The sequence below is a fragment of the Ahaetulla prasina genome, chromosome 1 (genome assembly GCF_028640845.1).
Source record: "Ahaetulla prasina isolate Xishuangbanna chromosome 1, ASM2864084v1, whole genome shotgun sequence".
In the NCBI taxonomy this organism is placed as follows: Eukaryota; Metazoa; Chordata; class Lepidosauria; order Squamata; family Colubridae; genus Ahaetulla; species Ahaetulla prasina.
Genome location: NC_080539.1, coordinates 320,560,047 through 320,586,598, shown reverse-complemented (window position 1 = coordinate 320,586,598; position 26,552 = coordinate 320,560,047). Strand labels below are relative to the sequence as shown.

Sequence of the window (26,552 nt, the reverse complement as noted above, 5' to 3'; positions counted from 1 at the left end):
ATCCCTACATGTGTGTGTTATTACAAATTGTATTATAAGTAAGCTATATACTTTTTATAGCACATTTCTTTAAATCAATTTCAGCTGATATACCAAAGGTTACCACCAAAGATATATCACACCATGATAACAGATACTGAACTAAAATGATTTGGTTTATTTGGGTCTAATTTAAGATCCTATTCAGTAATTTAAATTAATTCAGAATGCAGCATCAAGAATGTTATCTAATGTAACAAACATTCACATCATTTAAATAACTTTACTATATTCAAGTAGCTTCCAATTATTAATAAATAAATAGGCAGGCTCAGAACAAAGATTTTAGATCATGTTTAATGGCTCTATTCATATACCCTGGTGAGATGGGTTTCAAAGCCGCCTTTGCTACAGTTTTTGTTGGGAGTTTTTTACTGCTTGTTTTCACTAAAGCTCCAACAAGTTAAAACAGTTTTATTTTTTCCATAGTTTTCTTTTAGCGTTGAACTATTTATTGTTCATTTTGATTATATGGTAAAGGTATCACAAATACAACTGTGAAGTGTATTAGAAATATTTAAAATCATTTCAGGACTTTTTTTTATTTTAAAAATATTGTAAAAAGTGTTATACATCTATTTAGAACAATCCATGAAAATAAATGCATACATGAAGTAAACTCTTACGATGCACGAATGCTTAGAGATTCACCATGTGTAGTCTACATCACAGACTTAGCAAGGAATGTTTCCATAATATGGTAGAAAGCCATATTACTAATTCTTTGCTTATGAATATTTTAATGTATGTTTTTGGATCAAGTTATGCTAAGGTTTCTCATTTTTATATCTTACACAAAGCCACCAGAAACCTTTGCCTCCTTTGCTTAAAATATTGAATTTATCTTAGAAAAACTTACAGATTATGGCATTATTAGGACACTAATTCATGCAACAGGAAGATAATGTAGCCTCTCCAGGGTATTGGGGGGAGGTAGGGGAGGAGATAGAATGATTTCACTGAACATGCAAAGAATTTAAGATGGTATACCTGGATATAGAAAATTAAGTAAGCACTATGTTAAATATTGAACAATTCTTTAAATATGGCAAAATATGTATATTTTTCTGTAGTCATTCAATAAATAACTATGATGAATTAATCAAAATATTAATTTATATAGTATAAAACAGTGATGAAATCCTCCAAGGCTTGTCACCGGTTCGCTGAGCGTGCATGTGCAGTGCATGCCAAGTGCACACTTTGCTTGGAAAAAGGTGACTTAAAAAGGTAAGTAGAACAATGAGGGAGGGGAACAGGTGTGCCATGAGATTTAGATTTGCTAGAAAGCAGGATTTCCTGCTTTCTAGAGAATATAAATTGTGCGGCACAGCTGATCGTCAGAAATACTGGTTTGGATGAACCGGTAGCAATTTTTTTACTACCAGTTCACCTGAACTGGTAGCTTTTATTACTACCGGTTCGCCAAAATTGGTGCAAACCAGTAGCATTTCAGCCCTTGTATAAAAGATACAAATCATGATATTAAGCCATCGGCTTTGCAATAAGTTCTGTATTCAGTGAACACACATACTTGCTTTAATAAAATCTTTTTCAACTACTCAGCAGTCTATTGTGGCCCTCTTGCTGACCACATGTCATATATTGTAAAGGCGTGATGGTGGAGTTCTTTTTGACATTTTAATTGTTCACTAAAAGAACAGATTTGAGATGTAAAAAAACCGTATATATGTATAATCTGATACCAATCCTTCAGAAATGTAAAACCATTAAACAAACAGATCTATATTAAATGCGAGCTGCACTGGTTGCCAGCATGCTTCTGGGTCCAGTTCAAAGTATTGGTTTTGAGTGTTAACGTCTATCATGACATGGGGCTGGGTTATTTGAGGAACCACCTCTTTCTGATTTTACCTGCCCAACCCATCTTGTCTGGCACGAGGTATGTTGCGGCTCTTGTATGGTAAAGAGCTAAACCTGGTGGGACCCAGGAGTCTGGCTTTTTTCTATGATGGCATCCACCCTATGGATCATCAAAACCACCTCCACCCTTCTGAAGTGAGGTTGGCCCCATCCCTGCTAATAGATTTGGTTGTGTCAGCAGGCCTGGAAGTCTCAAGGGAATAAGTTGATACTCTTTTTGCCTCTTAATTATAGTATTGGTTTTTTTAAATTATCAATTTATTTTTATATTGCTGCTTTATATTTTTTATTGTATGCCACCCAGAGTCAGCCATTCAAATATGATAAATAAATAAATAAATAACTCTCTCTCCCCCACATCACATAAACTATTTATGTTGGATAGATTCAATGCAATCTATAAGTATAGCTTATCTGATAGGATGCCAAGTGAATACTTCCTAATGTTGTATTTGCTTTGAATGTTATAATCCTCTGAAAATCAAAGCACTTGAAAGGGAATACTTTTTGATATATTGTCCTATAAAGAGTCCAAGATTAGTGAGATACATTTACCATTCAGTTAACTCAAATGTTACAGAAACTGAAGTACATAAAAAATTCTTTGATGTCTCTAAATATGACATTGTTCATCATCATGACCAGCTGTAGTCCAGACACATCTGATATATTATTATTTCTACTAGAAAATTTCTACTCTTCAAATGCTATAACTCAATGGCTTTAACTATTTAAAATAGTATTTTTAAAATACAAAAGCACATACTTACGCTGGTCAAATAATTATTTTAAAGCCATGCCAAAGCAAGGCATAATGTTGAACAATAATGTTAGCCTAGTCAAAGTTTAACATATAGATAAAATGGTCTAAAGAATGGCATACATAAAGTTGGTCAGCTCTGTAGAAAATGCTAAACCACCACGAATAATTCCCTTTACTTACCACTGATTTATTTGAATATTAATATATAAGAAACTATATCATAAAAGTATATCAAGTAACTAAAATTTAAAAATCTGATTGTTATAGCATTGCAACATCAGAGATAAAAGGATATTACACTGCCTAGAGGCAGCTGTATCATCAAAAATGTCAAATTCAGTATATTTTGCTCAAGCATGTGAATGAAACTACAGTTGTGCAAATATGAGGATTTTTTTAAAGTAATAAAATAAATTAAATACCCACCTAATTTTGCTTCAGAAGTATCCATCTCCCATTTGCTTTTCGGAATGTAACCCTAAATCATATACAGAGAGAAGCTCGAAGGATTAGAGAGATATACAGAAAGCATATAACATATTTTATCCTGCAACAGAATTATATTGCAAACATTTTCTTAAGATATTCAATCTGAACTATAAACTTGATTTGGAATTATAAAATGTTGCACTATGAAAAATATTCATAGTCACTCTGAATCCAGCACAAGTGTGTCTCTCTCAATAAGAGTGTATCTTACAATAATTTCATGATAGGAATGTATCTCACAATAATAAGGTATGACATATTTCTCAATGTGGTGTGTGTTGCATGATCAGAATTCATGTGCCTCAGGGATTTCCACATAGAATTTTATAATGGTATCTTCACAGGTTATCTTTGTATATGGAGACACAATGTGGGATGAAGATTTCAGTCCACATATAAGCATGAATGTCTCTGGCAATTATTTGTTTTTTATATCTAGGAAACCTTCCACAAATGTTTGCTTAAAAAAGTATCCTAAAATTGCTTCTTATTCATTAGGAAGGGTTCCTGTGTTTTAGTTCAACCCCTCAATATGTATTTTTTAAGAATCAGAAAAGAACTTAATCATAAAAAACATGTCTTACTGAATACAATAATTGACTGGAAAAAAACAACCAGTTAAAACCAGTAGAAATCACAGAAAGCATTTATTCATGGAAATCTCACGTTGCTAGTTATGCAACTCGTATGCAACTCGTTAACTTCAGCAGTCTGATCCAGCAGAATACATAATGGAGCAGACAGGATATCACAAGCAACCCACATTTTCAAAAAGATGAAATTTCACTCATCAGCTATTTAGAGATTAGATCCAATTTCTGCTTTTCCTTCTGAACAGCTGATGGCATATTTCACCTTTTTTGTCCACTGAACTTTAGCATTTGGATGGAAAACCAATACAGCAAGGGGGCACATGTATTTGTGCAGGATTCCTCATCCAACCAGGATCATGTACTTGTTTACTAGTTAAATTAGGGTGAAGGACTAATAGTAGAATTATAACCCAATACCTCAGACATTGTTTAATACATTTTATTCAATACAACTGTTGGTTCAAATTGATTTAAAGTATAATGTGTATAAACAGAAATATTGTTGTTTGATAGGCTGCCTGATTTAGAACTAGATTGTCAACTATTTGGAATGTAGACTGAAGCTCTTTGGCGCTGCTTGATCTGAAGCCACTCCCAACCGCAAGAAGTATGAACGCTTTTTAGCAGCTTAGACCAGCAACATTGTTTTCTGGAACTTTATGCTTATGTTCTATGAACTTCCATATTTCATTTCTTTAACAGGTTGCTCTTGAAAAATGTCTGGAAAGGCTGAGGAAAAAAGTTGCTGGCCCAGCAAATTGATTAATTTTGCATGGTTACTTGTTGGTTTCTGATTCAGATCCAAATGCTGATTCTTGCCATCCTGTACACATGCCATCAGATCATGTTCTTTTTGCTCTTAGTATCTGAAATTTGGCAGTTGTCTAAGAGAAGCGGCAGAATATGTTTACCTCAGGTAGCAGCAGTATAGAATATCACAGTACTTAATTCTCAGATGCTAGTTAAATCCTCGCACTTCAGGGTGGAATGATTGTATTGCCCATTTATTTTTTTCTTCGTATGCATTATTCCATAGGCAATTATCGTCCTGGTTTCTGAAGATTTGACTGAAATGGCCAATGTTACTATCATTTGTTCTATAATGTGCTTTGGAGATGGGTGTTTATGTTGGTAACTGAGAAATTTAGTTATTTATATTTACATCATTTACTCCACGAAAAGCAATTATCTGAATTCAGTATTTTTTCTTTTTCATAAGAATACATTCATTTGGAAGAATAAACTCTGAAAGAAAAATTCCATGTTGGAAATTTTTGAGGAAAGGAGGCAATGGAAAAACAATACAGGCAAGTGTGTATTTTCCCCTTCTCTACTGCAATTACAGTTCTGCTTTTTCTTTGTATATTTGGTCTTCTTGATCATTTTTGTCTTCTAAAAAGAAAGAGTACAATTTGGAAGGAATAAAATCAGCATCCACTCTCAAGCCGGCAGATATAGATTCCAACATAAAAATGATAAGAACTTGAAACAAAGAATGCGTAAGAATGAAAATACTTATATCATTTGTCCAATGATATAAGCATTATTTAATTTAAAAAGCTCGTGTTACTAATGTTTAAATTTTATTCACCTGAATGGTGATAATTATTAATCTTGAAGGCTTTAAGAGAATGTGATATATGTTCATGGATGACAAGAATTCAAAGGCCTATAGACAAAGCTGTTGGCAGCCATTTCCAGAATCAGAGACTGCATTTTTTCTGACCAGTGACTGAAGCACAGCAGTGATCAAGGGCTATGTTCTGTGGGCTTTCCATAACATTTACTTGACTACTATAGGAACCAGGACACTGGGTAAAAGAAATTGGTCTGGTCCAGCAGTTTTTCAAGGATATAGTCATAATTCTCATGAGGAAAATAAAGATTTCCCCACAAGAAAATCTAGACGGCTAAAGAGAAATTGCCTGTGAAGACAGGTATTTCTTTTGTCCATTCAGAAGAAAGCGTTTCAAACTCCTTTCACACAATAAAATTCCTGCCCACTTTGGGAGCAGATAATCGGAATTCTGGAGAAAAGATTTTAATTTCTAAAATCAAAACTTTTAGCAATCCATGAGGCTTTAAAAAGAAAAGAAAGTTACAAAGAGAAGAACTTGTATCACAAAAAGATTGTGCTTTAAGAAATTTAGTGATAAAAGCTGAGACCCATGGGTCTTTTTCCATGTAACTAGAAAAGAATCTTATAACCAGTTTAGATTCTATTTCTAGTTCAAAAGGTAGAACAGCCAAGTATTGGGTATACAGCAACTGTAACTTTGGTTCAAAAATGGACAATCCTTTCAGGAATACTGAAGGAATCTGAAGGAATCCACTGTACGAATGATCTCCATTTTCTGCTTGGTTTAGAAAGACTCAGGCCTAAGTAATTATGGAGGAAAATCACCTTATAAAATTCATTTTCTCAGGACACTGGAACAGCAATAGAAGCTATATCTGATAACAAAGTTGCTATAAAAGAATAAAAAAGGCTCCACTAATAGCAATGAAAACTCCAAAAAATTAAAATATGCAAGTAGGATAAGGATGAAGATCTCATAACGTTTTAACAGAAAGCTATCTGAATAAGAAGTTAAGTTACAAAACCTTATTTCCAGTTAGACTGATTTATTATTGTTCTTTGCATGGGGAAAAGGTTAATCCAAGCTGTTCCTTCTTTAGCAAAGTTGTAAGTGTAGGTATTTTGCAATCAAGCTTATTTTTAAGCCATCCATTTAATAAGCTGAAGATAGTTCAGGAGTAATCTAGACAGGCTGTCATTCTGTTCTTCACTGGATCATCATATAGTTCCCAAATACTTCAGAAATTCATTGATTCTGCTGATAAACTTCCTCCGCAAAAAAATATTTTCAATAATTCTATACATTTCTGGGGTTTTTAATACCTGCTTTCCTCCAGAATATCTACTCTCTGTAGTGAATATTCATGCAAAAATTAATAGGAAATGCTATGTAATATGCCAGTGCTTTGAGAGAGACAACATGATACTAGATATGTGGAAGATCTACATGTTTTCTCAAATCAATCTGATGACAAGGAAATGTATAATTCTAAACCTCGGTCCAGAGTAATTCACATGAAAATTTTTTGATGTCCTTCCAAGATAAACAGTAAATTTTGAATCTAGAACATTCAAAATCATGCATCTAAGTGTGTAGCGTTGGAATATATTACCTGAGTCTTTTGCATTTACCCCCATTTTCAAAATTTCAAGTTCTCTATCACTAAAAGGCTTATCTAATAAGCAACATCTTGATGCAAAGGTTTTATAGTAGGATAAACAACAACATATAAGAACACATTAACTTTTAACATGAAAGTACCTAAAGAAAAAGAGGTGATTCAATAATGTGGAAACAGTATAAAATATAAATAAGCACTGTACAAAGAATTGGGCATTCACTATGCATCTTTCATAGTTTAGTGAGATTATATTGATGGTGTTCTGCAAAAATAATTACAAATACATTTTATTTGCAGAAAATATTTTAAACGTTGTATCTTTTCAAAAATTGTATTTCAAAATAAAAGCAAATCATAAAACCAAGTCAGTAGCAGGCTTCTGAAAAAGATTATGTCCAGCTATATTGCAAAGAAATAAGAATGTTGTGTTTCCTTGTGTATGAGAAGCACCTTGATAAACTAAACATAAAAGATACATAGTTAACGTTTCTTTTTTTTTTCTTAGTAATTTTTTTCAGACTTTATTTTCCGAGAACAATCAATACATTGGATTACTTTTCTGCTGGTGGATGCTTTGAGATCAAATGTTATTAATCAGAAATTGATAACATTTGAGAAATATTTTGTCATTTCCAGCTAATGCTGCTCATCTGCCGAACAGCTTATTTCATGACAAATGAATTCTTTAGTGAATCTTGGGGATTCACTCAAAGCTGTTATATCTGCATGTATATGTACACATATGCATGCATACATATTGAAACACACAGATGAAGTAGTGAGAGGAGAGAAATTTTTGCAGTCAATATGAAACAACAGAACCAGGAGGGCAACTGAAAACATCTATTTGGATTTCATAGTGTCTTGGATAAAATAAATGTTTCATGTTGACAAGAGACAAAGAAACATGTTTCCATAATAGGGATTCATCAATTATTTCTTGATGCGTTTGCATATACCATTCCTAATGAACCAAGTAACAGTTCAGTTGGGTATCCTGGAAGGATCCAACTATTCCATTTCAGTCAATGTCAGACAGTATATTTTCCTGGAGAACTGTTTCAAAAAGTGAAATCTAGAAATATCAAACAAATATGTATGTTTGAATGGAAAGGAGGAGGTGCTAACATTTTCTTGGAAGTTCTTTTATCCAACAAATAAGCAATGGCATTAAAAAAACCTTCTGAAACTTTTTGCTTGACTTGGTTGAAACAGGGAGAACAAACCTACCTTATGGATTAGTAGCTAGTTCTCGAGCACAATCTAGTTGCACTTTATTGAAGGATAAATGTTGGTTGTGAACTCCCCCACATATGGTTGAAGAGCTGTAGTAAACCTACTCCTCAATAGCAATTATCCACTTTTTCAGACAGAAGGGCATCAATGTTAATGACTGTGAACTTGTTGATCAAGTAGGCTTGGATCTTCTAGCCTCCTCGAAGTTGTAAAAATTGCATATTGATCAGAATTTCCCTTCTTCCCCACCCCACAAGTGTTTATTGCACTTTCTCTCTAGCAGTTGGCTGCTGTTGGATTTGACTAGAAGTTCTAGCCACATATTTCTTCAGTTTATCACAACAGCTAACATGAGCCATATAGAAAACTGTATTCAGGTATACCTAAATACCCTTATTAACATCTTTCCAAGAAGCACTTGTGGCTTGTATCAGTGCAGCTTTTCCCCCCTTCCTGAAAGCATTTATTGCAGCTTCTGATAAGATGAAACATCTTCCCCCAAAGTCGAAAAGGTGTAGCTTCAACAAAATAGAAGTACTGAGAGTCACTTGGATTGTGGCAGCAGATAAATATAATAAAATAAAAACTACAATCTTAGTCTTCAAACCAAAAAGGATGCCAGAAAGAGTAAAAGGATCAAATATAGTAATTTAGAATTGGTGGAAGACCAGTGTATCCCTTCCTATTTTACCATGTAAATCCATAGTTTTAAGAGGAAAGAAAAACCCAGATTTCTATCCCCTGATATGATATTTATGATTATAGCAAAATCAGCTTTGCCTCTGTACTGGGTTGTCAGAGGAATTCTGCCCTTCAGCCAGAAAGCTGAATTGAAACTGGAACTTTCAGTTGATGGAATGAGCTCTGTTTTGTTCAGGATTGTGCACAGATCTAGACTCAAAAATGAAAAGGTGATTTGAAACATATGTGACCATGGACATTGCACATCCTTCAATCAAATACATATTTTGCTGGGATTGCATATGGTGGTTCTTCAAGCCCAGGGAAGGTGCAGCAACTGACAGATATAACACAAGCACTCACACAAGTCATGAACTGCCCTTTTCTCTTTAAATGTGAATTGCTGCCCAACTTTAGAAAGAATGAATTATCCCTTTGCTGTTTTCATATGAATAAGCATTCTATGCAAATTCTTCAAAAGCTTAACATTGTGAGCACAAATTCCTCTGCATAAGTTTCACTGAACACAATGGGATTTATATCTGAGCATGCATGCTTATGTTTATATGTGTAAGAGATATCCTGATACTTAGAAAAAGATTACATATAGTTCTTATGAAAATGGTTAATGAAACAAGCTATTTAACTGCCTTTTATATTGGTTATTTAAACATGAATTTCTCAATTCATCTGAAAATTGACTTCTCAGGCACTAACGTATAGCTTGTATAAGTTTGTAGTGTCTATTAATAGAAGACAGAATGTTGATCCCTAGTACTCAAGAATTTTCCTAAGGAATTCTTAAATATTAATTTGTATATTCCATTCAATGCTCTTAAAATGACAGAATCAGAGCAGTGACTGGGAATGTGGTGGTGAGAAAGCAGACTGAATTCTAGTAAATATAAAATCTGCTATTGATTATAATAAAAAACCGTTGCAGGGGCATTTCCTACCAGTTCGCTCTCTTCTTCTTCTGCATCTTTTTTGTTTTCGTCCTTTTGGTCTTCAATATTTGCATCAAAGTCTTCCATCTCCACCTAAGTCAATATATAATAACAGGATTGTATCACTGGAAATCTATTTTGGTTTTAGCTACTTATGAGAGAATCAAATAAACTATAAATTTAAAATAAAACACAAAACCTTTCTGAGAATTCACTTAGTTAATAGGTTCAAATTTTACACTTTTAAAAAGAGGATCAATAGAATTGTTAGGTTATATATGAGGTTACTGCAATCAGACTTCTGCTCAGGCACTAAGGTTACCTCCACAAAGGATATGCACTGTGAACATGAATGAATCATACTGTCAGTGAATAGATACCATTAGATGCTATTCACTGGTTAATGGCCATTCTTATGCTTTGGTATAGCAATATTACTTATAAAGACCTCGCCAAAGATAGAACTTTAGATACATTGTGTAGATTTAGCATTGAACTGATTTGTATTTTATGATGTTTATTCAGAAAATTCATTTTTGGATAGCATATTATGCACGTATATGCACATAAGAATGAAGTCTATAACTCATGGGAATTATGTCCCTTCAAAACCTCTAATTTGATAAGCTTATCTTATTAAATAATAACTCAAATCTATAATCACTGCATATTAAAATACAATTTCTACCTTTCTAAGTATAATTCATAGATTTTCTTTACCGATTTCCATAAATTAGCGTTTTTGCAAATCTCACCTCTTCAATAGCAGCATCTTGTAATAAGGAGCGAATGTCTAAACGTATCATGTGACGGGGTGCTGTCTCCCAATGATCAGCCATCTGAAAATGAAAAATAAAAAGTACAATGTTTATGTAGTATACACAGTCCATGACTGGGAATATATGCTATCTGGGTATAACTTGATTAATATAATTAAGTACATGTAGTCCTCGACTTACAACAGTTCATTTAGCGAATGTTCAAAGCTACAATGACACTGAAAAAAGTGATTTATGACCATTTCCCCCACTTATGACCATCGGAGCATCCCCATAGACTTGTGATTTACATTTAGATGCTTGGCAACTGACTCATATTTAGGACGTTTGCAGTGTTATGTGATCCCTTTTTGCGACCTTCTGGCAAGCAAAGTCAATGGGAGGAGCCAGATTCAATTAACAACCATGTTACTAGTTTAACAACTGCAGTGATTCACTTAACATATGTGGCAAGAAAAGTTGTATAATGGGACAAAACTCACTTAACAGATTTTTAACAGACTTAGCAACATAAATTTTGGGCTCAATTGTGGTTGTAAGTTGAGAACTACCTGTAAGAGAGAGATGTAGTCCTACGTTTTCAGATTAAAAATTCTGATAATAGCGGAGTTATAATGTGCATTATATTAATAAGTACTTTCAAATAAGATCTGGTCCAAATGATAGAAGAACAAAAGAAGGAAACTTAACAGAAAAACTGACTTCTAAAATAAATTCAATAAATATAAGATCATTTTAAAATTCTTAAGCTCAGCTTGTTCCTCCACTTTCCCCAGTACAAGTAGTCCTCGATTAATGACAATTAATCCCCAAATTGATGTTGCTAAGTGAAGTATTTGTTAAATGAATTTTGCCCCATTTTATGACCTTTCTTGCCACAGTTAAGTGAATCACTGTAGTTGTTAAATTAGTAACCAAAAGTTGATCACATGGCCCCTGGACATTGCAACCATCATAAATACGAACCAGTTGCAAAGCATTCAAATTTTGATCATGTGATCGAGGGTGCTAAGTGTGAAAAATGGTCATAAGTCACTTTTTTTCAGTGCCACTGTAACTTTGAACAGTCACTGGCTGTTGGACTACCTGTATACAAAATTTTTAGTACTGTAATGCAGGAGTGAAATGCTCCCGGTTCAGACTGGATTGGCCGATCCAGTAGCAATGAGTGGTTCGGAAAGCCAGTAGCAAAAATCCCTGCCCGCCCCCCCTCCACCCCCATGCCCACACAATTGCTTGGTCGCCCGCTTTCCACTTCTTTTAAAAAATCCTTTTAAAAGATTAAAAAAAGGCTTGGACAATCAGGCAGCTCAGCTGTGATCCTGAGCTTTTTTTTTAACTTTACAAAGCATTTTTTTACAACCTCTTCGGCCAAATAGGTTGTTAAAAAATGCTTTTAAAAGTAAAAAAAAAAAAGGGGCTCTGATGATCCCAGCTGAGCTGCCTGTTAAAGCATTTTTTTACAACCTATTCAGCTAAATAGGTTGTTAAAAAATGCTTTTAAAAAGAAAAAGAAAAAAGAAAAGGCTCTGATGTTTTAGCTGAGCCACGCGACCGTCAGAGCCTTTTTTTTACTTTTAAAAGCATTTTTTTTACCACCTCTTCGTTTTTAAAAGTAAAAAAAAGATTGCACGTCACAGCTGATCACTCTCTCCCCCGCGCTGTTCTATTTACCCCATGCCTCCTTTTGGTGTGCACTGCACATGCACACGCAGCGCACATGCGCAGCTAGCAAACCAGTTCAGATTTCACCACTGCTGTAATGTTGGGGAAATCAATTTACACCGTTACCTTATTGATTTCTTTGAGCTTGCGTCCATGGATATTTCTCTTGCAACAAGTCTGATTATCTGCAGTTATTTCAGCTAAGTAAACCTAAGATACATGAAAAAGAGGGAATGTCTTTGAAAACATATAGTCCATGGCAGAAGTATCTTTCAATTTGTGTTTCATGAACTGTGGCCAAAAAGATGTAAAAAAGAGCAGAAGTGTAATCACTGTCTGGATTAAGTTTACAGTACAGTCCTGTCTGGATCAAGCTTACAGCACAACCAAGGACCAGAAGCCAGACCGCAGCTGCAACATTAGCCATTTCAAACCCCTCCAATCCATACATGCAGCAGACTGACACCCACCATGAAGATGTAGCACGACCACAAACACGAAGCCAAACAACAGCAATGCAGCTCACCAGCTCAAATCCCCCTGCAACTCAGACTAATCTGAGCACAACCAAGCCCCCACCCAAACAGGACACACTCCCAGCCAATCAGAGCACAAAACCCCCCTATCCAATCAGAACACAGCCAAGCTCCCACTCAATCAGTTCAAACCCTCACTAGCAGTTAAAAGGAAGAAACAGCTGTGATCACACATTGCTCCTAGAAGCACGAAGCTGAAGCCTGAAGATGACGAATGAGACTTCGTCGAAACGTTGCCAAGACACTTCTAATTTTACGCGGGAAAAACCCCGAAGAATCAAAGACCTACACACACACACACACACACACGGCAAAAATGCAACTTTTGTTGGGGGTGTTTCATGGAACCCTGACATACATACATACATATATATATCGGAGTACAGAGATTGGCAAAAGATTCTCAAGGTTTCAAACAGGAATTTATCCCAGAGATATAGAGGAATGAACCCAGACCCTTCTACACAGAAAACACAAATACTATCGGTAAGTTCTGTTTGTCAGTTCAACATTTACTGGATCTTTGATGTGCTATCTTACAATGACGTATACCTTAACCTGCTATTATTGCCTATCTTACAAAATATTAATGTTTATGATTCCAAATGACTGGAAGTTTGTTTTAGAAATGTTAATACAGAAATTATCTAGGGATGCTTACCTCAAATCCTTTTGTTTTTGCAGAGCTCCAGAATTGCTCAAAATGCCGTACTCTGTCATTGATGGCATCAAGTATGATGAAGGGAAAAAATCCATCATCCAAAGTCTTCTTGAAAGTTTTAAACAAGCTGGCACGATAGACCTCTTCCATATCAGCTTCATATTCATACTCTAAAATCTGGTCCAAAAAAGAGAAATGTTAGGCAAAGAACCAAGCTTTTTTTCTTGAAGAACTTAAATCTATCTATTACTGTCCTATGCTAGAAATGAATAACTGATAAAATTTATGAAAATGAAAAGGAATGAGGTAGTGCATGTTATTAGCATTCAATTGTGAATGTGGATCAATCTGTGCAGCAGTTTTATGCAGATTCCTGAACATCACGGGTAAGATGGTCCCTTAGGAAGCCTATGGCACAAATGCTGGGTAGGAGATAAATAACAATGACATCTGACATGTGTGGAAGTAGTGGGGCATAATTCACACTAATTTCCATTTCTTAAGATTATTTAGAAGACTACTATGGTTCTTAGTACTGAAAGATGTTGGCAAGTCAAGGAAAATTAATAGGCTTGTTCTATTCTTACCTCCCCCAGAAAATTTTTCAGTATTTCAAGTCCATACTGACAGTCAAACTTAAAAAGATCACAATTGTCCACTAATGCCAGAAAATGTTATTATCGCTTGCTCTAATACTTTGCCAAAAGATAAAAATCAATACTGCTGATAATTAGGAATGGGAGTTAGGATGGGAGCTGAACTTCAAAATCTGGAGAGTGTTGAATTATCTATCTCTGCTTTAACCAGGGTTGTTTTGGACATATTCCAATTTTTTATCTCCCAGAAAAATTGAGACATTATCTCAAATGCATCACTGCACTAAATCCATCATATTATTTAAGTATAGTTATAGTGATATTCTACACAAGTCGATATTGTCCACTGGCTTAGAACACAGTACAATAGTTCAAACAATACATACAGCCACATCTTATCAGGAAGCGAACAAAAACATATCCAACCGTTTATCTCACCACAAACACTGCTATCAATTTAATGACACAGTCTGGTCCAGGAGAACTGCTGTGCTATTAACCTGATCATTTAAAAAGAATCCAAGGCACTTAAGGTATCCTATCGTTATATTTATGTTCCCTGGATTTACATGTTGCTTATTTAACCTTGACTGAACCATCACTAATTCCAAACACAGGTTCAGAAATTGGTATTTCTGAACATTGCAGAAGTTTCAAATGATCCTTATGGACCCTTCCAACGCCTCAATGCTTCAATCGGCTATATTTACTTTGTGTGATTTCAAAACAGATTTTTGCAGAATTTTAAAGTGCATTGAAAGTGTACAGCAATCTGCTTGCGGCATATTATTCTCTTCAGATTCATGGAGAGCAGCAGGGCCAGTTGAGAGCTGAGACTACATCCCATCTCTCTTCTCACACCCTTTTAAAGGAAGGAATATTCATGTGATGACCTGAAAATTGTCTTGCTTACAATAAGTGCTATCTTGTATGAGTTATTCTGGGGCGAAAAGTTAATGTCCCATCAATAAAACACCTATAAGCAATAACTGATAATCAAATACTCTTTTTACATCCTGAAAGTTATCAGGGAACCATGAAGAATAGAAACTATTCTAACAGGTAAAAAGCCTTCTAAAACCCATTTGATTCTAAATGAACCGATTCCTTAACCCAAAAATACAGATTACATGGTACAGTAAGAGACAACATCAATTTAATGACACATAATCAAAGATTTGTTCAATTGAAAAAGTCGTTAACTCTGCATTTCCAGATCATAATCTATTTTTTTCTAAAATAGAGTGTAGATTAGGAGTGTTTCTTGGCTGTTGCCTGCACTTTTCATTTTTGTAGGCAATTAGTTACAATAATTTAATTAACAATTGGAATATACATTAAGAATACCTTCTTTTTTACTCTTTTCTTTGTGTCTGGATCTCTCTCTTCTTTTTCTATTTCAGTGATAAAATAGTCATCCAAGCTGAGCACTCTGGGTGCAGCGCCTCCACATTCAACTTCTTTATCCTAAGAAGAAAAAATTAAAAAAAATTCTGAAACCTATACCATCAAAACTAAATTTTTATCCAATTTCTAAGAAAGCATTCTATTTCCATATATTCAGTTCAGTTAACCCGGTTGTTATCTATGATAAGACAGGAAAAAAGTTACACAAGGTAATCTTAAATAATATGTAAGGTGCAAAATCCAGAATGCCCATTAAAGAAACAACTTCCCTTTCTCCTGTGGGTGGATAAAGAAATGAAACTGTGACTGACAGAAAAGAGATAAAACAAATGACTGGAACAATATGCAATTCAACTTTACTCTATTCTTCAGGATAGACTGAAGACAAAGAGAACAGTTATCTACTTACCCTGATGAGCTTGGCAACATGGGTCTTTCCACTGCCTGGTAATCCTCGCATGATTATGACAATCTAAAACAGAGACCCCACACTTTAAATAATGCCATGCCTATTAAGCTGAATAACGAGGATTCAATAGACAAAGCACCGTATTTTTCAGACTATAAGATGCACATTAGCTTTAGAGGAGGGAAACAAGAAAAAAAATATCAGGTTCTACCTCTGTGGCCCATTCGTCATGGCCCGCTTGCCGCCGTCGTGGCCCGTTTGTCATGGTCCGTTTGTTGCCGCTGATCACTGAGAACAGCTGATCGACACTGCACCTCCCTCCTCCCACTGCAATATTTGCTGTATAAGATGCATAGACATTTCCACCCACTTTTTTTTGGGGTGGGGGGAGGAAGTGTGTCTTATAGTCTAAAAAATACGGTAATATTTATGACTACAGAATGGCAAGGTATAGCTAGTCCTCACTTAACTATGGTAGGTGGGGCAAGGAACTTTGTCACTAAGCAACACCATCATAAAATGTGGTGCCACATAACTACGGCAGTCCCAGTTGCCATCGTGAAGTGAATCTTGTGCAATTAGTGTCACACAGTCACGTAATTGCCAATTGCAACCACCAGCCGGCTTCCCCATTGACTTTGCTTGTTGAAAGCTGGAAGTGCAAGTTGCAAATTGTGATTAAAAGACCATGGCATAGTGTTACCAAAGTAATTGTGAACTGGTTGCCAAGCACCTGAATAACAATTATATGACCGTGGGGATGCTGCGACAGCTGCAACAAGGAGCTGCAAATCCTCCTTGTTCAATAACTTTAAATGGTTACTGAATAAGCTCAAAATCTCTGCAGATCCGTAAATATTCACAAAATGAAAACCCCATGACAACATTATTTGTAGAAATAGTGGACTAGATTTCAGATTTGGCATGATATAACTCACTCACCATTCACACCTTCCTCCCACCAGAGTCCAGGATCAAAATAATACTGAAGGAAACAAGTTATGACCTCAATAATTCTGAATACTATGATAATATTATGTTGCAGTAATTAATGGTTTAAGCAGAAAATGAGGAAATTATTTAGACAATTAGTTCAGAGTCAGATTAGAACAAGAAAAGATGTTACAGAATGGAAAAGGAAAGTATCTTTGGAAATCAACATAATGCTGGAATAACAAAACTATTGGCGCAGTAGGAGTCCACAGGCACAATCTGTTTTTTTCACATCAACCTTTTGCTCTAATTGTAATCCTCCCCGATAGCTAAGTATGCAAGATTCAATAATTTAATTCATAGAAAACCATCTGCTGAGAAAATTCCAAGACAATATAATTGTACAATCATAGATTTAGGCATGCAGGAAAGACTTTTGAAGGAAGCCATGAGTGCTTTAGAAAGCACTGCTTCAAAAATATTAATGGAAGTATGAAATTCCTTACACATAATTGTTACCGCATATTAGAAACCCATAATACTTACCCGTTCTGGTCTACTTTCCCGTCCAGGCTGCTTCAATATGTCATCCACATTTTTTGATTCTGGTTTCCTCTCTACCCGTGGGGCAGGTGGTGGTTGTCGTGGTATTGTTGGAGCAGAAATAGGAATTCTATCCTCAGCATAATTTCTCCGATCACCTTTCAATGAAATTTACATGAGAGAAGAGGGAAAGAAGTCAGACATAAATACAGGTTGTCTTTGACTTACGACCTCAATTGAGCCCAAAATTTCTGTTATTAAGTGAGACATTTATTAATTGAATTTTGTCCCATTTTGCAGTTGTTAAGTTAGAGACAAATTTGTTAAGTGAATCTGGCTTCCCCATTAACTTTGCATGTCAATAGATCGCAAAAAGGAGATTGATTACATGACTCTGGGACACTGCAACTGTCGTAAATATGAACCAGTTGCCAAGTGTTTGAATTTCGATCACATGACCATGGGGATACTGCAATGGTCATAAGTATGAAAAACAATCATAAATCACTTTTTTCAGTGCCACTATAACTTCGAACGGTCACTAAGCAATCTGATATAAGTCAAGGCTTACCTGTATCTGGACGGAATTTATTATTTATTATATTTATTATTGTTTGGTATATATTTATTATTATTCTATCCAATAATCTGGCATTTTCCTCCTAACTGAACGAACATTATTCCATCACCGCAAATATAAGCAACCAGAAGACAGCACAATAAAACAAGAAAGAAAGAAAATCTTGACTTTCATATCCATATTATACCTCTTTAAAAAGTCATTTTAGCTCATTGTGTGGTACAGTAGCTACCTATGATTAGAAGACTGATATATAAGCATATGAATGGCTTTCATTGGGAAACTGATATATTCTGCTATGGGGCATCTCACCACTACTTCTTTAACACAATATCATTAATTTATCGTGAATGGTCTATGTCAGTAATTCTCAAGTTATGGTCGCCAAAATACTATAGATCCGTGATGGCGAACCTATGGCATGCGTGCCCAAAGTGGCATGCGAAACCATGTTGCCCGGCATGTGCGACCTTGCCTGTTTGTCTTCTGGGTTTCTTGTGTGTGTGACGATCAGCTGTCCTATGTGCATGCGGCAGTGGCAAAAACCGGTGTACATATGGGTGCCGGCCAGCTGATTGTCAGGTGTGCATGCTCGCCAGAACCCGTAAATTTGGGTTTTCTGGTGTGTGATTCCTTTGCATGCGCAGCGATGCTAAAAACCAGCCTGCACATGGGCATCGGCCGGCTGATTGTCAGTGCGCATGCATGCTAGAACCCAGAAGTTTGGTTTTTCCAAAGTGTGGCCCTGACAAGCACGTGTATGCGCGCGCAATGTTTCCGCGTGATCTTTTCAGCATTTAATGCCGAAAAGGTTTGCCATCACTGCTATAGATTGTCTAGATTGCAGGTATAAAAATGAAAATAAACATATACAATATATAATGGATCAGTTAGTGCGAGATTATGAAATTCTGTGTTTTTTTGCCTTCTCATAATAGTTGTCATTTTTAATGTTATAAAAAATAATTCATTAACTCTGCAAATTCTGTAATGATTACTAGGGGAGGGGATCATCTGTGCCATAAGGAACACAGGCATTGTATTGATGACCTGTGTCTTCCATAAAAAGCCACTGAGGTTTTCAACGATTACCGAGTAGTCAATATGGCTCACGGCACGGCAGAGGAACTAGCCGCAGCCTGGCAACGGGCTGCGACTGGGGCTTTAGACCGTGTCGTGCCTCTGCGGCCTCTGACCCGGCGCAGATCCCAACCGGCTCCTTGGTTCTCCGAGGAGCTGAGGGGGATGAAACGCCGGAGAAGACGCCTAGAGAGCTCCTGGAGGTCTAGCCGTTTAGAAGCTGATCGGACACTAGTTAGGTCCTATACTAGTACCTACCTAGTGGCACTGAGGAAGCGGCGTTGCTCGCCTCCTCCCTCATTGCGCCGGCAGATAACCGCCCAGCCGCCTTTTTCGGGTGACCCGCCCTCCTTCACCAGGGGAGCGGATGACCCGCTGCAGGGACGTGCTGAGGAGTTTAACGGTTATCTATACGATAAAATCGCTCAGCTCCGAGACGGTCTAGACCAAAATTGCGGCGATTCAGATGAGGCGCCTGAGGGTGGTCTTGGTGACATTTGTTGGGATGAGTTTGACCCTGTGGCTCCGAGGACATGGACAGGTTGTTGGGTAGGCTGAATGCCACCACGTGTTTACTGGACCCATGCCCTCCTGGCTGGTGCTGGCCACTCAGGAGGTGACACGAGGCTGGCTCCAGGCGACACGAGTGCCTCCTTGTTGGAGGAGTCTTTCCGGCCGCCTTGAAAGAGGCGGTGGTGAGGCCCTCCTCAAGAAGCCCTCCTGGACCCGGCTGTCTTAGGTAATTATCGTCCGGTCTCCAACCTTCGCTTCGCGGCGAAGGTTGTAGAGAGTATGGTGGCATATCAGTTTCCTCTGCACCTGGATGAAACTGTCTATCTAGACCCGTTCCAGTCCGGTTTCCGGCCCGGTTACAGCACGGAGGCGGCTTTGGTCGCGTTGGTGGATGGTCTCTGGAGGGCCAGGGATAGGTTGTTCCTCTGCCCTGGTCCTATTAGACCTCTCAGCGGCTTTCGATACCATCGACCATGGTATCTTGCTGCGCCGGTTGGGGGGATTGGGAGTGGGAGGCACCGTTTATCGGTGGTTCTCCTCCTATCTCTCCGACCGGTCGCAGACGGTGTTGACAGGGGGGCAGAGGTCGGCCCCGAGGCGCCTCACTTGTGGGGTGCTGCAGGGGTCGATTCTCTCGCCCCTTCTGTTCAACATCTATATGAAGCCGCTGGGTGAGATAATCAGTGGCTTGTGTGAGGTACCAGCTGTCGCTGATGACACCCAGCTGTACTTTTCACACGGGCCACCCCAATGAAGCTATCAAGTGCTGTCCCGGTGTTTGGAGGCCGACGGGTCTGGATGGGGAGAAACAGGCTCAAGCTCAATCCTCCAAGACTGAGTGGCTGTGGATGCGGCATCCCGGTACAGTCAGCTGAGTCCTCGGCTGACTGTTGGGCGAGTCATTGGCCCCGATGGAGAGGGTGCGCAATCTGGGCGTTCTCCTGGATGAGCGGCTGTCTTTTGAAGACCATTTGACGGCCGTCTCCAGGAGAGCTTTCACCAGGTTCGCCTGGTGCGCCAGTTGCGCCTTTCTAGACCGGGATGCCTTATGCACGGTCACTCACGCCTCGTGACGTCTCGCCTGGATTACTGCAATGCTCTCTACATGGGGCTCCCTTGAGGGGCATCCGGAGGCTTCAGTTGGTCAGAATGCGGCTGCGCGGGTGATAGAGGAGCCTCGGGGCTCCCGTGTTACCTATCCTGCGCAGACTGCACTGGCTACCTGTGGCCTTCGGGTGCGCTTCAAGGTGTTGGTGACAATCTTTAAAGCGCTCCATGGCATAGGGCCGGGCTATTTACGGGACCGCCTACTGCTTCCAAATACCTCTCACCGACCCGTGCGCTCTCACAGAGGGACTCCTCAGGGTGCCGTCAGCTAGGCAGTGCCGTCTGGCGACACCAGGGAAGGGCCTTCTCTGTGGGGCTCCCACCTCTGGAACGAACTCCCCAGGACTTCGTCAACTTCCGGACCTCCGAACCTTTCGTCATGAGCTTAAAACGCACTTATTCATCTGCGGGACTGGATTAGATTTTAAAGTTATTGGTTTTAAGGGGTTTTTTATTATTTATATTGTTTTTAAATTAGGCAATAGAATAAGTTTTTTAATTGTTGTTTTTTAATTTGTATTTATATGTATTTTAACTGCCTGTGAACCGCCCTGAGTCCTTAGGGAGATAGGGCGGTATATAAATTTGAAAAATAAATAAATAAATAAATAAATATATAGGATAAGCCTGCCTGACCTGCTAGTCTATTTATAAAGGTCCTTTCTCGTAGATATTATTGCCTATTGGTGTTCCTATTTATGCCTAATTCTAAGCAAGCCATAGACAGAGCTATGCAAGTTTGTTTTCAGTCTCAACAGTAATGAAACGGACATTGGCTTACTTGAATGTCCATTTTCGAAACGCTGCGAAGACATTCCATGTATGGATTAATCTCTCATCTATTTGCTCAAGACTGAGTGTAATTTTTTTTCTTTTTCCATGACCACGCCTCCTACTTCCTTTGGTCTTCAGCCGTTTCACGACGACGTAGTCATCCAAGAACCTGTATCACAAGGAAACAAAAGAAAGAACACCCACCCCTGCCAGGATCAGGCAGCCTACAGGATGGGTTGGAATGTCTTCACAGCGCTTCGAAAATGGACATTTAGGTAAGCCAATGTCCATTTTCCAAAGCGCTGCTCCGACATTCCATGTATGGGACATACCCAAACTTACAGACTCTGGGCTGGAGTCTGACTGATCCCCTGGTCCTGGGTGGGAATGACACTTTGCAAAACTCTCCTCCCAAATGATGCTTCCGCAGAAACAAAAGTGTCCAATTTGTAATGTCTGACAAAAGATGACAAAGACGACCATGTGGCCGCTCTACAAATGTCTGAAATAGAAGCTTGAGTGGCCCAAGCAGCTGTGATAGCTGTGCTGCGAGTAGAATGGGCCAAAATACGTCCAGGCAAGGGTTTGGCCTTGAGCTCATATGATTCCGCAATACAGGCTTTCAGCCACCTGCCCACTGTAGCAGAAGAAACCTTTCAACCCATAGACGAAGGATGAAAGGATACAAACAAGGCTTCAGTCCGATGAAAGGAAGTCGTTCTCCTGATATACCTGCAGAGAGCCCTGCGAACATCTAACGTGTGCCATTTGACTTCCATCGGATGTTTTGGATCTGGACAGAAATCAGGAAGAATAAGCTCCTGTGCCCGGTGAAACCAGGAATTTACCTTAGGCAGAAAGGCTGGGTCCATTCATAAAACCACTCTGTTAGTATGGAAAATACAGAAGCCCTTCCAGATCGATAAGGCCGCCAGTTCCAAGATTCTTCTAGCTGATGTGATTGCTAGAAGAAAGGCAACCTTGAGAGTCAGAAAACGTAGACTAATGGAACCCAATGGCTCAAGAGCTTGAAACACCAGAGACAAATCCCATGTAGGGTAACGATGCACCACAGGAGGGCTGAGATTGGCAGCTCCTTGGAGAAAACAACAAATCCTTGGATGTTGAGAAAGGGATTGATGGGAATCACAGGTAAGTATTGTCGATAAGGCGGCCACCTGTTGATGTAAGGTGGCCGGCACCAAACCCTTGTCCAGTCTCACTTGCAGAAACTCCAAAACCTCCGGAACTGAAGCCGACATAGGATCTACAGGTACCTTCACACACCACCGACCAAAGGCTCGCTAGGAAGCATTGTAAACCGTGTTTGTAGATCCCCGCCTGGATGCCTGCATTGTGAGTATCACCTTGTCAGAAAGGTTGGCCTTGCTCAGAAGGACCCTTTCAAGTGCCAAACGGTTAAATGGAGCCATTGGGGCTCCGGATGGAGGACGGCCCCTTGGCTGAGCGAAATCCTGTCTCGTGGAATCCTCCATGGAGGGGACACAGAGATACTGACTATGTCTGCAAACCAAGACTGGTAAGGCCAATGAGGAGAGACCAGAAGAAGTTCCGCTCGTTCTGTCAACAGCTTGCGAAGCACTCTTGGAATGAATGGAATGGGTAGGAAAACGTAGAGCAGTCCCTGTGGCTAATGGTTAATGTTGTAATTCTCCACTCCTGGAACCTGAAACCTGAAACCTAGAGAAGAACCTTGGTAGCTGTGTGTTCTCTGGACTGGCGAAGAGGTGAGAATGGGAACTCCGAACCTTTGAGACAACTCCTGGAACAACAGAGGATGTAACCGCCACTCACTCAGGTCCCGGAGCTCTCTGCTCAGCCAGTCCACTTTGACATTGGATGCTCCGGAGATGTGTTCTGCTTTGACTGATAGTGTGTGCTTCTCTGCCGAACGCATCAGTTTCTCCGCTTCGGCCATCAGAGCCCTGTACCAAGTGCCCTCTCCTCAATTGCTATGTGCCTTTGTGGCCATATTGTCAACACTAACACATGCTGACCTGTCACTTTGGTCTGAAAGTGATGGAGGGCTACTCGCACTGCTCTCAATTCTAACCAACTGATGCTGTTCGCGCTTTCCAGTGGAGACCAGTGTCTCTGAGCCACCTGTGACAGGAGAGCCCCAACCTTGAAGACTTGCATCCGTCGTCAGCACGACCCGATTGGGTTCCTGGAACACACACCCCTGAAGCAGGGCCGCGAAAGTCCACCAGTGAAGTGAACTCTGGAATTGAGATGTTAGCCTTCGAATTGCTGTGCCCCGCCTTTTGGAAAGGTAGTAGAAACCATTGAAGTGGATGAGTGTGACGGCGAGCCCAGGGCACAATGGCTATACAGGAAATCATCTTTCCGAGCAGTTGGGTCAGCAGAAGGAGAGAAACGGACCTGCTGGAGACCACTTGTAATGCCAACTCCTTGATGCTGTGGGAACGGTCAGGAGACAGGAAGACTTGGCCTTTGAGCGAGTCTATCACTGCTCCCAAGTGTAGAATGCGGATGGTAGGCTGCAAGTGGCTCTTTGGCCAATTGATGGTAAACCCATGTAGCGCTTCCTTTGCTGCCTGCGATACTGAAGACGACAGGATTAAAATGTCGTCCAGGTAACACGGATGCGTGTTGGAATCACCCGGACAGATGCCGCCACTGCTGCCAACAACTTGGTGAATGTTCATGGAGCCAATGACAGACCGAATGGCATGGCCCAATACTGGAAATGTCGATTGGCATATGCAAAGCAGAGGAACTTGCGATGCGCCTGATGAATCAGGATGTGTAGGTAGGCTTCTTTGAGGTCCACCAACTGTAACAGATCCCCTTCCCTTATGCAACCCAGAATAGATTTCAAGGATTGCATTTTGAACCTCCTGTATACAATGAATTGATTGAGGTGCTTGAGATTCAAGATTCCCCTCGAGCCCCACAAACTTTTGGGTACCAGGAAAAGGATGGAATAAAACCCTGTCCCTTCTTGACCCTTTACTACCGGCTTGATGGCCCTAATGTCCAACAAATGTTGGATCTCGGCCTCCATGAGCTGTTTCTTGCTGTGCTGGTGCGGAACCAGACACTACAGGTAGCAGTTGGGGGGGCTGGATAGGAATTCCAAGGTGAGACCATACTCCACTGTCCGAAGAATCCAAGTATCTGTTGTGGCGGATGCTCACTGCTGGTGGAAATATTGTAGACGTCCGCCAATGGGAAGTGGTGACATGGTGTCATTTGCCATGACGAAAGGGCTGTGACCTGCCCCTCGAAAGGGCTTCTTTTGTGGAGCTTGGCGTCTGCTCTGATCCTGGAAAGACTGCCTGTCAAAGGGCCTGTCATATCCTTGCTGATAGGACCACTGGAAATAGGACCCACTGGTCCCTGGCTCCTGACAAACTGGCTGCTGTTGCGAATAAGGTGTGTATCTGTGCTCAGATCGCTTGTATGAAGAAGATAGAACCTTCTGTTTGTCCTTATCTTCTATGAGAACCGGTTCCAAGGCCTCTCCAAAAAGCACTGAACCTTTGTAAGGCTCTGAAGCCAACTTCCACTTTGACTTCAAGTCAGCCTTCTAATTGCGCAGCCATAACAGCCGGTGTGATGTAATGTTGGATGCCAAGGCTCTAGAAGCAAATTCCGCTGCATCTAAAGATGCATCTGCAGAATATTCCGTTGCTGCAATTAGTTTATTGACCTTTTGGTGCAGGCCAATGTCATCCTGGGGCAGATGTTCTTGCAACTGAGGAAGCCAAACCAAGGAAGCTCTATTAAAAAATGAATCCGATGTAGCGGCCTTGATGGCCCAAGCAGACACTTCATGAGACTTACGGAAGGTCAGTTCTGCCTTACGATCCTGAGGCTTAAGACTTTCCAGCATATCGCTTGAAAGCAGAGCAGAAGAGGTCAGAATAGCAATAGGAGCATCCACTAATGGCAACAGGAGAGACTCCTCAAGGTCTACAGCCGAACAATAAACTTTCTTATCATGGCCACTACGAGTCACTAGTGAACCAGGCTGACTCCACGGCTGCTGAACCACCTCAGAAAAGAGTTTCGGGTAAGGAATGAAATACTGTTCCTTCTTAGGAATAAGGAACAAATCATCATTCGGAGAGGCAACCTCTAGACCTTCATCCCAAGGTTCCTCAAATAGTCCCATATTGGTAGCTACTTTAGCCTTATGGAGTAAGGACTTAAAGAGCAATGGGCGGAACAGACCAAGAAAGGCTGGCCTACCAGGTCTCAGCCCTTCATCCTCCAAAAATTCCATCTCTTCCAGACACTCCTCCCCTTGCGAAGAACCCTCACTACTAGAAGACTCGTGATGTGAAGGGGAAGTCTGTCTGCCAGTCACAACAGGCTGAATCTGCTGAATAGATCTGGTTGTCAGCAAAGGCACCTGACTGGCATGCTGAATATCCGCTGCCAGCATTTTGGACAGGGTATCAGAAATCAAAGCCTGGATATCCAAAGGTCTTCTGCACGCAACCCTTGCGGTTGGAGTAAATGTTGCCTCAGGAACCTGACAGCCAGGTGCCAACTGACCACTAATCCCCACCTGTGGTATGCTCTTGCCTGCCACAGGATCAACTTGCACAACCTCAGGAAATGGCTGAGAAGACATTCCAGGCTCAGATGTAGCCCAACTTCGGCTTGCAGCACAGCAACAGGTTGCAATGGAAGTAACACCGCTGGAGCAGCTAATATGGCAGCAGATGTGGACACACGCAGATGTTCTGCAACCAAGGCAGTGCACTGTGCCTTATCAAACTGTTTCTCTAAGGCCTTGTGGCGCCTGCCCGCATCTTTGTCTGCCCCTGCAGTCCACTTTGCAGATCCTCCTGATGAAGGTCTAGCTTTGGCTGACTTACTTCTGGTAGATTTAGTAGTATGTTTAGAACCAGCCCTTGTGACTCTGTTGTGTCTTGGCCGCTCTCACAGCAGCCGGGGCCTTCTTATCTGCTCCCGAACACGGAAGAATGTATGCCTCCCGGCCCCAGTCCTGGCTCCATGCCCAGACAAGCTGAAGAGGAGGGGGCACCTCCAGGTCCCAGCCCTGGCTCCATGCCCAAGCAGGCTGCAGAGGAGGGAGCACCCCCCGGCCCCAGCTCTGGCTCCATGCCCAGGCAAACG

At 39.9% G+C, this 26,552-nt stretch overlaps 1 protein-coding gene across 3 annotated transcripts in view; it reads right to left on the bottom strand.

Moving 5' to 3' along the window:
• YLPM1 (YLP motif containing 1) overlaps positions 1–26,552 on the bottom strand; it is a 74,559-nt gene that overhangs the window by 9,291 nt on the left and 38,716 nt on the right. For 2 of the 3 annotated variants that reach the window (XM_058162358.1, XM_058162359.1), the window contains 8 exons: positions 17,366–17,520; positions 15,887–15,949; positions 15,418–15,537; positions 13,475–13,651; positions 12,404–12,487; positions 10,589–10,672; positions 9,843–9,926; positions 3,113–3,164 (listed from right to left, as the gene is read on the bottom strand). In XM_058162358.1, the coding sequence (XP_058018341.1) occupies positions 3,113–3,164; positions 9,843–9,926; positions 10,589–10,672; positions 12,404–12,487; positions 13,475–13,651; positions 15,418–15,537; positions 15,887–15,949; positions 17,366–17,520 (819 nt within the window). The remainder of the gene's footprint in view (positions 1–3,112; positions 3,165–9,842; positions 9,927–10,588; positions 10,673–12,403; positions 12,488–13,474; positions 13,652–15,417; positions 15,538–15,886; positions 15,950–17,365; positions 17,521–26,552) is intronic. The other variant, XM_058162360.1, reaches the window with a different exon arrangement.